Source organism: Mustelus asterias, chromosome 6 (assembly GCF_964213995.1).
Source record: "Mustelus asterias chromosome 6, sMusAst1.hap1.1, whole genome shotgun sequence".
NCBI lineage: Eukaryota > Metazoa > Chordata > Chondrichthyes > Carcharhiniformes > Triakidae > Mustelus > Mustelus asterias.
In genome coordinates, this window is record NC_135806.1 from 86,255,327 (window position 1) to 86,268,261 (window position 12,935).

The window sequence follows — 12,935 nt, forward strand, 5'->3', positions numbered from 1 at the left end:
AAAATACAGTGTCACATAACATGTATTTAGATTACAAACATTCTTTTTAATGTAAATATACAAGATCATTTTAGAACTGGGGAAAGAATCCATCTTTCATTGTGCTTCCAAATAAGCTAGTTTGCTGCCAGTTTATGGTTGCGAGCAGTTTTGATGGGCTCCAACCAAATTTAATGGTTCCAGCTGAGTGTTTATGACAGCCCACCCCTACTGGTACAATGGAACATTCAAGCTAAAACAAATTGGTTCATGTTGCAATTATTACAAAATTTATTGCCAGATTAGAATAAGCTTGCCTGATTGTAACATGAGCATTCTAAAATTGTGTGTGTGGATTCATACTAAAAGATCGCTAAGAGTCACACTTCATTCACAGAAGTGCTATTCAAAAACACATTCTTTTCCAACAGATTGAGGCAGGATAATCTGGGCTATCAATTTGTTAGTAGTGATCACATTTTGGCTAGCAAAAACAAACTAGAGGAGATGGTGATGAGCTCTACACATTACTACAGTAGGTCAGTTTGTTGAAGTGTCTAAACTCACCCAACAGAGATGTGAGTTGAAACAAGAAAGCAATGGACAGGAACTTGCAACCTGATTGGGACACAACCATTTAATACCATCACACTTTTACAGCCTTTCAAAAGTACAGTATTTTAAAGTATTAAAAATGTACATCACAAACCTGGGTATTGAGCTTAATTCAATGGTTGTTCTTTGAGGTAATGAGTCCTGTGAGGCTTGACTATCATCCTGATACAAAACAGACCATTTGAATGACGTCGTTATATTTTATTATATCAATGAATTTATTTAAAACATTAATTAATCTTAACTAAATCTTGGTCGCACTACACTTTCAGTAAATACTCAATATTCACTTTCCACTGCACACTCAAAAGCATCCAGCTTCTGCGCCTGCATTTTTTTCAGGATCTACCTCAGAATACCATAAAAAATTCTTAGCTATATGCAAGCTTTGCACTTTTTGCTTTCCATACTATATGTTTCTCTTATTCACTTGCTCTCCTAGCCAGGGCAATTGTGGAGAGCTGTGGAACGCACAAAAAGAGCCTGTGGTGGAGGAGCTTAGTTCCAGGTGAAGATTATGGCTCAGGTCAGGAACCTATTTTCGGATTAACCAAATTCAACAAAAGTTATAGATGAAGCAATCCCCAGGCAAAGATCAGAAAAGTGCAGATATCCAAGAATGACTTCAATGACTTAGACTATCTCTTTATGGCCACCTCTGAGTTTTTGTCAGCTTAGCTAAAATCAACTCTCTTCTATGGAGCTTTCTGGAAACCAATGCCAGATTTTTCTTAGTTTCTTCTAATCATCCTCCTTTAAAGGAGTTTGTGGATACTCAGAGGCAAAAACCACCTATTCATGAACAATGAAACACTCATCTACTTTAAATAAAATGTTTTAGCTTGTAGGTATTACTGATAAGATCCCATGTATTTTCCAAATGCATTTGCCTAGTAAAGATAGGTCCTCTGTAGCAATTGCTTTTTGCTTCCAATTGATGGGTTTCTAGGCCAATTCAGAAAGCAGTTAGAGTCAATTACACAGAGTGAGACTGGAGTCACTTGTAAGGCAGACTATGTATGGATGACAGATTCCTTTTCTTGAAAGACATCAATGAATCAATTGCATAATTACAACAATTCACCAACTTCCAAAGGCTTTTATCACTTATACCAGCCTGCATATTTATGTAGTCGCTAGGATGCATGGAAATCAATTGAAAAGTAAAATTTCTCACCATCTGAAGAAAAGGTGTTGAAGGTATGTGCTTGTAATTTTCCTTGTCTTTTAAAATTAGAAAATGTGCTGAGTCACCAATCACTTTTTTCAAATTCATTATTGAGTGGAATAATCTGTAAAGACAAAAGATCCAAGAACATTGTAAATATTTTGCAATTTTTAGGGAGAAAACATGGATGCAAGAGGACTTTGGAAACCTGGTACATGTTCCTCAGACATACTTCAACCAGCACATTTCCTCCTCGATATAGTTGTGTCCAACACAAGCAAATTAGGTGTTCGAATCCAGTGGACCAGATTGTATGCATTGATGGTAATAGGGGAGTTAGATAAACTTATTTTTTGTGGAAGAAAAAGTGTTGTGTTTTTGCATTCACTTGTGAGGCACACGTTACACTTATTAGCACAAGTTGCAATGTTGCTCAGGTCTCTGCATGCAGGCACAGACTGCTTGATTATCTGAGGTATCGCAAATGAATTAAATACAATCATCAATGAACATCCTCACATCTGACTTTATGATGCAAGGAAGGTAAATGATGAAGCAGTTCAGTATGCTTCAACCTAAGAGACTTCAAATTCATAATTTAGAGAACCTCTATTAAATCTCCGCAGATCTTTCTTGAAAATTACCCTAGTGTCTAAAATCTTTCAGCAGAATTATAATTCCTCATCCCGAGGATTATCTTCACCAACCTGAACTTTATTAATGCAAGGAAATATTCAGAGAACTGAATACACCTAATGTAACTGTATAAGGCAGCATGGATATTGTTCAAACATTCTTAGGAGTATTTTTTGCCTACACTTGTGCCTCTACCACATGGGAATGCAAGCAACGGAGAAAAACAAAACAAGACTGAAGGAAATTAGACTCATCATGCACTTGCTTCTGAAACCTAAAGCTATGCAAGAGCTGCATTAGTGCTCATAATTTCCAAATGCACAGGTTCTAACAGCCAAATGTAAAATTGCCAGGGTTTACGAAAATCTGCATTTGCCAAGCTCTGTTTTCAATGAGTTTTCTGAGTTGTCAGTTGAAACGACTTTTAGCAATTACACATTTAGCTGCATGAGATTCGAGCTCAAAACCCCTTTGCACTAAACACCGGTTTTGGGAAATATGAAGATAACTAGGCCTCTGTTTCCACTGTATAAAATAGAAGCAAGCATTGTAATAATGAAATAAATGAGAAAACAAATCAGATCAGAACCTGGGTGGCAGAGCAATTGACTGGACTATCTTTATATTAAATGTATTAAGTCCATTTATGATCAGTTTAACAGACACCCAAGAAATTTTATCAGATCAGGTTATTGGAAAGAAAAAATTAAACACTGAATATGCAGGAAGATAATTTAAATTAAACCTACAAATTAATATTTACCTGGTTCCATAGTCCATAACGACCCACTCTTTAGCAGTTCCAGTGATCGCATCATGGTGTTGGAAGAGGCCAAGATTTCGTCTTGATTCTATGAGCAGTTTATAATTTTCAGATGAAGGGAACAATGCCATTTTATTGGATTTCTGCACACCCACCAATGCTAAAGAGTAAAGGATTTCTGCTGCCCTACACAGGAAAACAAAATGAATAACATTCACTTTTAATTGAAAAGGTCCAACAGCTTTTCTTCAATTCAGTGATTGTCAAGGATATTATTCATCTTTATTAACTCAAAGAAAAACTCATACTGAAGATGAGGAGATGGTGGTGTAGTGGTAATGTCACTGGATCAGTAATCCAGAGGCCTAGGCTCTAGGGACATAGGTTCAAATCCCACCAAGGCAGCTGGTGGGATTTGAATTCAATTAATAAATCTGGAATTATAGAGCCAGTCTCAGTAATGTTGACTGTGATAACAATCTTTGATTTTTGTTAAAACATCTACTAATGCCCTTTAGGGAAGGAAATCGGCCATTCTTACCTGGTCTGGCATATGAATCATGGCAAATAACTCTGAAATTGCCTCACTTAGTTCAAGGACAATTAAGGATTAGCAAGGATGAGCATTGGTCTTGCCAATGATCCCCACATCTCATGAAAGAATAAAGGGGAGAAAATGGCCTTTTATGTACCAACTTAATGTGACAGCACTGCAAGAAAAAACATACTTGCTCATTGATCCATTTTAATGTATAAAATTAAATAAAAAGCATTTTGATTGTTTCATGAACCTCAAGTGGGTTGGGAAGGAAGATTCTGTTGATTGCGATAACTCAACCAATACTAAACAATTTAACAGTTTCCAACTAAATTAATCAGTGGTTTTGGCATATTAGTGTAATCCCATCAAAATATGTTAGAATATATGGGGGGCTGGTTAGCTAATTAGTGATACAGCGTGACGCCAACAGTGGGGGTTCAAGTGGCACCATCTACTCACTGAAAGCTGATACTTAGAAGGGTATCAGGTAGTCTAAATGTGCGATTGCACAGGAATGTTAGACAGGAGTTTGGCTTGCAGCTGATGGGACATATGCGCTGAATGTGTGCCAGCCATTTCATACTCTTAATTTTTTATCAGTTGCAGGACATCTGGCTTGTTAATCACTTACTGATCAATCCTTCTATCTTTCTGCATGACAAGCATGCCCACAATAAATGGGAGCAGTCTAAGACCAAAGGCAGTATTCTGCACATTCAAGATTCACCTCACATGAACAGCAGGCCAACGATGAAGCTGGGGAGGAGTAGGATTCAACTGCGATGAAGGTGAGATAAGACTCCCCTAGGAAGCTAGTGAGGATGCTTTCAATCTGCAGTTGTCAGCTACATTCACACATTGGTTTAATTAAGGAGGCTGCCTAGGCATTCACTAAACCTTTCTTTTTTTCTATTCCAGGTATCAGCAAGAATAAGGAAAGCCCAAAACACACAGCACACTCAGAACCAGCCCCAAACCACTTCTCAGGAGGATGCCTCAGAAGATGCTAACACGGCATTCACCTGCACATCTTATCAGCACAGATACAATCACCTCGGTGGGTCCACGTTTTAGGAGAGGCTTGGGTCACAATCTGGTGAGCACATCACTGGCATGGATCCACAGCTGGCAAAGGAAGTCACAGTTGAAGTCTCTGAAACTTGGAGGATTGCAAGAGACCAGGCTCTGCTCAGCCCCATGCAGATGATCTCTGAACTCAGCCCTCAGAAATTTTTATATTAATTTGTGGTATGTGGGCATCGCTGGCAAGACCAGAATTATTGCCCATCCCTAGTTCCCTTCAGAAGGTGGTGGTGAGCTGCCTCTTGAACCGCTGCAGTCCCCGAGGTGTGTGGATACACCCACAATGCTATTAGGGAGGGATTCCAGGATTTTGATCAAGCAACAGTGAATGAATGGATATGTTGGAGATAGGTTAGGGATGTAGAGACAGGCAGGGGGACATCAGAAATGCCAGAGACCATGCACAGGTCAAATCGAAGGCTGGGGAGTCTGTCCACATTCTGTTTGGTGTTGTGGCTCCAGCATGTGAGCACTTGGCTGGTTCCAAAAGAATGCTGGCCACCTTGGGGACCCAGGCCCAGCAAAACGCACAGGGCTGCTGGATATGCACTCGGACCTGCACTCCATCATTCTAGTCATGATGTGGAGATGCCGGCGTTGGACTGGGGTAAACACAGTAAGAGTTTTAACAACACCAGGTTAAAGTCCAACAGGTTTATTTGGTAGCAAATGCCATTAGCTTTCGGAGCGCTGCTCCTTCGTCAGATGGAGTGGATATCTGCTCACTGATATCTGCCCTGTTTGAGAGCAGATATCCACTCCATCTGATGAAGGAGCAGCGCTCCGAAAGCTAATGGCATTTGCTACCAAATAAACCTGTTGGACTTTAACCTGGTGTTGTTAAAACTCTTACTGTCTCCATCATTCTAGCCATGGGTGAAGTGCAGCAAGGAGGATGAAGCACCTTAACTTCCCTCCAGGTACCCCTTTCTCCCGAAGGAGTCAAAGAGGTGCCATTGGGCACACAGGGAGGAGCAATACCAACCAGATTCCAAAGACCTTCATCATACAGCACTCCAAGGGTGTCCTGTCACTCCACTTCCACTCTGCTAGTGACCACATCACCTCCAGCCAAGGAGGTTGCACCTGAACTTGCGCAGGAGACCCTTAGCACTCCGGGACCCTCTAGGTCTCAGGCTAGCAGAGGATACCCACCAAAATCATCACAGTTAGAAGGGCATAGCAGTCAGCAAGCTGCCTCCACCTTAATTGCCGATATCACCTAGATGTAGTGGTGAACAAAGAAATATTAAGAAGTTTTGAAAGTACACAGGTGCATAGCATTGTATGTAATGGTTTGGCACTTGTAGATAAATGTTTGTTTGTACTGTTTGGAAATGTCCTGAATTCCATCTTGCTGCTAGTTAATTCAATGGTGCCAGGCATTTAAGGATGTGGAATTTGGTCCCCCATTAGAGGATGATAATAAACTTCTACTGATCCTCTCACATTATCAACATAGTGATTACTCAAAAGTCCTAGAAGGACTTGATTAAACACTGGCCATCATTTGTGAGTGTGCAGCTGGCCACAAATTATGCAAGCCATTATATGTAGCTCACCATGTTCTGATCTCTGCAAATGTGTTCAGCGAGGTCACTGCAGCTCCTGCTGCTCTTGTCTTGGTGTGAGATGCCACAAGTGCTCAAGGGGAGGCAAATCTGCAAAGAACACTGTAGATGCAGTTTCAGGGCTGGAAGCTCCACACTCTTCTTAACAGTAGAAAACCAGAGGCTGCCCTCTGTCAGTGCAGACTTGATAAGCCAAATGGCTTCATTCTGCACTGCAGGGAATCTATGATTCTATGTCTGGAGAAATCATCATTAATGAACTTCCTTGGTGATCTGTCATTTTGAGCTAACATGCACGTGAAGGCTGCAAGTAAGGAGGCAATAGGCAAGATTGCCTTAACTGCAAGAGAAATTAGGAGTGTAAGATTAAAGAGGGGTGTGGGCAGTTGACTGAAGCCTTTGGGGGATCTCACATGGAAATTTGTTTGGCTTGCTGGTCTCCTTATCAAGGTTTGAATCAACCTTGCATATAGGGTTTGTAACCAAAGTGCATTGGACATCTCTGAAGGACAGGGGTCTTAGTCCATGGGGTGAGAGGGAGTAAAATGGGTTTGTGCACCACGCTGAGGACATAATAAAAACATGGAAACTATCCATCTGAAGCATCAGCAATTCTAACAGAATTCTGCAGGGTCCATGCAAGAAAGATGTCTACCTTGGCTGGGGTGTCCACAATGATGGATCATAGTCTCACACAAACACTGAGGTCAACTACGACTGAGACTTGATGGACTCTTTGTAATTGGAAGGTATGGAGTGGTTGCTACTCAGCAACCCATAGTGCAAGTGAGGCACTCTCAGTGAGTGGACTCCAAAGTAACCTCAAAACTTTTCAGCATGATAAAGATGTCAAGGGAGATGGGTTTACTATGGGCAAGTGGCGATTGAGGGACAGGAACACAATCTTTCTTGGGGGCAAATAGTGTTTTCTTGCTGCTCCTCCCTGTGGACCTATCTATTTTGATTTTGCCTGAATGACCTCTCTGCTAGGTCTGTACCCCTTTGGGAACAGGTGTGAGGATGACATGAGTGCTTCCCTCCGTGGCGAGTTTTGACATTGCTTCCAAACTGTCATTATCCGAGGACATAGGAAAAATCTCAATTCTACTTATAAGTGCCCAAGATCACGGGAGAACAGAGTGATAGTTGTAGAGTATTAGAGGGCTACAAGCACATAAAAGGCCCTTCAGATCATTGCGTCTGCGCCGGTCAAGGATAAACCACACAACTATTCTAATTCCATTTTCTGGTATTTGGCCCATAGCCTTGCATTCCTTGGCTTCACAAATGCACATCTAAATATTTCTTAAATGTTCTGAAGGTCTCTGCCTCCCCCAATCTTTCAGACAGTGAGTTCCAGACTCCCACCACCTTTGGATAATTTTTTTTTCCCCACATCCCCTTTAAACCTCCTGCCCTTTACCTTAAATCTACGCCCTTTGGTTATTGATCCCTCCACCAAGGAGACAAATGACTTCCAGTCTATGTCCCTCATAATTTTATACATCTCAATCATGTTCCCCTCAGTCTCCTCTGCTCCAAGGGAAACAACCCCAGTCTATCCAATCTCTCTTCATAACTAAAACTCTCCAGCCCAAGCAACATCTTGGGTAAATTCCCTCTGCACCCTTTCCACTGCTGTCACATCCCTCCTACAATGTGGATTTCTGAACAGCACACAGTACTCTGCTGTGGCCTAACCCAACGTTTTATAAAGTTCCAGCATAACCTTCCTGCTCTTAAACTCTATGCTTCAGCTAATAAAGGCAAGTATACCATTTGCCTTTTTAACCACTTTATCCACCTACCCTGTTATCTTAAGGAACCGGTGTACATGCACACCAAGATCCCTCTGATCCTCGGTGCTTCCTAGGGTACTAACGTTCATCATGTATTCCCTTATCTTGTTTGACCTTACGTTTATCCGGATTAATTCCATTTGACACTGATCAGCCCATCTATATCCTCCTATAATTTAACACTATCCTCCTCACTGTTTACCACCCTACCAATTTTTGTATCATCCGCAAACTTATTGATTAACCCTCCGACATTCAAATCTAAATCATTTATATAAACCACTAACTGCAAGGGCCCCAACACTGATCCCTCCGGGCACATGCTTCCAGTCAAAAAAACACCCCTCGACCATCACCCTTTGCTTATAATCACAGAATCCCTACAGTGCAGAAGGAGGCCATTCAGCCCATCAAGTCTGCACCAACTCTCTCTGACAGAGGACCTTATCCCCCAGGCCCTTTCTCCACCCTATCCACTACATCTCCTGGTCCCCCTTTAACCGCCCCCCCCTCCCCTTGTCACAGCCTCAAAGAACTCTAATAAATTTGTCAAACAGGTTTTCATTCTAATAAAACCACGTTCATTCAGCTTTATCGTATTTTGATTTTCTAAATGAGCTGCTATTAAAACAACTGAATTCTAATTTACATCTGAATCCAATTAGACCATGTCCCCAGAAGGAAAAATGGCTTTAAAAGAGGAAAGCCAGATCAGCAGTCCAACATCATTACCATGCTCCCAAAATCACAGGAGATCAGCTATACTCTTAAAAAATCCCTTACCCTTTTGAATTCTTGCCCAATTAATTTTCTAACAGACTGATGTTAGTAACAGTGTTGACAAACAAGACAAATTGATTTAATTTAAATGAATTAATTATGTTTCACAAATGGACAGATTATCATAAAAAATAATTTGATCTTAAATTAATAATGTTTTCATAATTATTCTACTGAGAACACATTAAAAATATTTATTAGGCTTAAACAATCTTATCACACAAAGTTTGTGTATGTTTAAATGTTGGATAGAATACACAGCTCTGTTCCAAATAAAGTTATGAGATATTTTGTGTCAAACTAGGTGGGCAGACAGGATCTCGGTTTAAAATATCAATTGAACGATGCAGCACTTACTGAGTAAATGGAGTAAAGGATCAGCCAATGTGATGTATTCAAGTCTCTGGAGTGGTCTTGAATGCACAACATTCTGACTCAAAGTTAAGTGTGTTACCGCGGAGTCAAATCTAACATTCAAACCAATATGGATAGAAATTAATAAAAACAATAAAATGATCAATAAATGTCTTTGTATATAGTTCGCATACATTGAATATATGCAGTTCAAATAATTTGCAATAAGAACTGCATTTTTTGCCTGTCACTTTAAAATGTAGTTTAAAACATAGTCCTTGTGGAAAGGAAATGTAGCAGCTTGTTTGACTCTAGGCCTTGTCTATTCATATAATGTTACAAGATTTGTTATTGTTGTCCCCAAGGTAACAGACTCAAGTGAAATCATGTAAACTTTTCTGAACAGGTTAGGCAGGTGGTGAAGGAAAGGGAAGATTAAGTGACATGGGAACATACCAATACTTAATCATGTCGAGGATAAGCACCAAGAAGCTGGTTGGAGCAAACAGCTTGTTTTGATATGGTCATTTCTAAGCACTTATGTGTAAAGCAAGAAATAAAAACAGAAAATACTGGAAATTTTCAGCAGATTTGGCAGTATCAGTAGAGAGAGAAAAACAGGATTAATAGGCAGAATCTTACACCGGTAGGATTTTATGGTCCCTTTGATGTCAATAGACTTTCAAATGGCTCACTACATTTTACAGCCCTGTCCCCACCATGACACGGCCGTAAAATTCCACTCAATGTTTCAGGTTGTGATCTTGCATCAAAAGTTAGAAACTGAATAGCTTTTAATGAGGTAAGATGGAAGAGAAAGGACTAAAAACAAAAGGGATGGTTCTGTGATAAAGCAGAAAAGGGGAGGCTTTAAATGACAAAATAGTTGGTGGGAATACCCGAAGTATTTGCCAAACAGAGAAAGTAGATTGGTCCAGAGGAGGTGTAAATGGCAGAGTAATGAACAGCTGCCATCTGAAAGCAAAAATGAGAAAAACAAGGTTAAAACTGAAACCTGCAAAAAAAAGGGGACAAAATGGGACAACAGATGGACTGATATTAATGTTGAATCCAGAAGACTATAAAGTGAAAGATGAGGTGAAAGATGAGATGCCATTCCTTAAGCTGGCATTGAGCATCACTGGAACGCTGCAGTAGGCCGAGGACAGAGATGTCAGCAAGCAAGAAGGTGGAGAATTAAAATGACAAACCAATTGAAGCTCAGGATCATATTTGTGGACCGAGCAGTTTTTCTGCAAAGCACTCATTTAATCTGCATTTGATCTGTAGAAAACATCATTGTGAGCAGCGAATACAGAAAGCTAGATTGAAAGAAGTCCAAGTAAATTGCTGCTTCACTTGCAAGTTGCGTTTGGAAACTTGAATGGTGAAGAGTGAGAAAGGAAAAGAGCAGGTGTTACACCTCCTGTGTTTACATGGAAAGGTGCTGCGGGAAGGTGAAATGGTGTTAGGGGTGGTGGTGGATAGACTAGAGTGTTCTGGAGGGAACAGTCACTTCGAAAGGGAGAGGAATAGGATGTATTTGATGGTGACATCATGCTGGAGATGACAGAAATGGTGCAGATGATTAATTTAATACGGAGGCTGGTAGGGTTGAAAGTGAGAACAAGGGGAAAATCAATATGGTTCTGTGAGGGAGAAAATGGGTGGGAGCAGAAGTTGAGAAACAGGTTGGACAACGTTGACAGCTCTGTCAAGCATGGTGGGGAGGAATCTCAATTGAGGATAACAGAAGACATATTAGAAGCAATTAGAGGGATTTGTAAAGCAAGACTGTGCTGTTTGAACATAGAAATTGAAGAATTTGAAAGACCTATGGAAAAGGCAGTCAATTAGAAATCTCAATCGTAGCCAAGAACTGTTAATTGAAATGGAAGAATATGCAAATTTAATGGGGAGAAGGTAGAAGAATGACACTATGTAAACTGCTGATTCAGAGAGCTACTGCAAACATGATGGATCGAATGGCCTCCTTATGCTCTGTAAAAATTCTGTGGGCAGCACTTTCTGTTCCAGAGACCAAATGCATTGGCGAGTGGGTTTTGCCATGTGTTTCTTGCCAGGTGTGGCAGAAATTCGCATCTGTTTTCACAATTGGAAGCTTATTAATTATGCATCGGCATGTAGCTCTCCGAATTATATGGCAGGATTGGCAGTGATTCGTCTGCCCTGCCATTATCTAATGGGGTCGAATATCAAAGCATCATTTTAACCACTACCTGAACACACACATTACAGCAGGCCAGCAGTGTGCAGGAAGCTTCTTGATATGGCTTCATCTGTGGAGTCTGCCAGCAGTGGGATGTCCTCTATCTGAGGGTTGGCCCCACAAGGTCCACCAGCCCTACCTCCCCAGTCTGTGAGACAGTAGCAAGGAAGGCTAGCTCATCAAGCACCCATCAGAGAAACATCATCCAGTGCAGGATGACGATGAATGATCTCTCTGCTGGGCTAAGTCACCCTTCAGCTCTCACTCTCATAATGACAAAGGGTTACACTGCTCAGGGATCCCACACAATGTTAGGCAGGGAGTCATCAACAGTTAATGACTCATGAAAACTTAAACATCGCCAGCATCCCAGCTACATGCTGCACAAACCCCATTCTCAGACCTTCCTGGAGAGGGCTCAGCACACATACAGGTATGCATGCTTCCCAATTTCTCTTCCAGCTCTTTTCAGTATGCTCTATTCCATTTATTTTTATGCAGGCCAAGGTCACCTAGAACTGAAGGGTGATATCCCAGATGGGAGGAGGGATCGCAGACATTCAGGAGTTGTCTCACCTTGAGGAGAATGCCATTGAGCTGGCAGGCAAAGACAAAGGCTGCTCCTGGGGAGAAGGTGAAATTAGCTTCTCTCAGCAAGTCAGTATAGATGAGCTCTCCATGAATTGATCACATCTTGATAATCTGTGAGTGATATGCAATGATGTATTCCACCTGCTTATGACCTAAATCTGGATCACCAGAGGTACCGTAAACCCCAGCTCCCAGGCCACCTCTGAGGAAGATGCACCAGATGAAGGCCCGTCAGAGCATTCATCTGCACTTTCCCCTGTGCAGAGAAACACATACCTTGATGTATAAAGGATATAGATTAGGCTGAGGATCACATTCTAAGGAACACCTCACTAATAGGTTTCCACCATTGGGCACTCACAGGGAGGAGGACAATAGCAGGAGACCCCAGGATCATCCACCCAGATAACTCCGAGAACGTGCAGCCGATCCCGATTGCCTCTGTCTGTGACTCCCTCTCTTTCACTGTACAGGGCCAGGAGGATGTACCTGTCCCACAGCAGAAGATCCAAAGCAGGCCAGGGCCCTCCAGGTCTCAACCCTTTAGAGGCCATCTGTCAAAGCTATGAAAGACAACAGGGCATAGCAGTAAACAGGCTGTCTCCACCTCTACTAAAGATGTCTCGGTGTATCCAGGCATATTGGTGAGAAAGTGAGACGTTAGTGTATCTTTACAAAGGTTTTGTTTTTAAATTCTGTTCCCTGTAGTTGTAAGCAGACCTTTCTCAGTTCGGTTTTATTGCTGTTGAGTTGTCTACGAGGGATCCTTTTATTGCTGCTTCTATAGCTCAAATGGGGTCTGTTTATTTTAACTCTGGGTTGTTC

At 41.3% G+C, this 12,935-nt stretch overlaps 1 protein-coding gene across 4 annotated transcripts in view; it reads right to left on the minus strand.

Annotated features, from left to right (window-relative positions):
* Positions 1–12,935, minus strand: part of man2a1 (mannosidase, alpha, class 2A, member 1) — a 159,055-nt gene that overhangs the window by 44,826 nt on the left and 101,294 nt on the right. For all 4 annotated transcript variants that reach the window (XM_078214678.1, XM_078214677.1, XM_078214681.1 and 1 more), the window contains exons 10-12: positions 3,162–3,347; positions 1,772–1,886; positions 689–756 (exon numbers count right to left, since the gene is read on the minus strand). In XM_078214678.1, the coding sequence (XP_078070804.1) occupies positions 689–756; positions 1,772–1,886; positions 3,162–3,347 (369 nt within the window). The remainder of the gene's footprint in view (positions 1–688; positions 757–1,771; positions 1,887–3,161; positions 3,348–12,935) is intronic.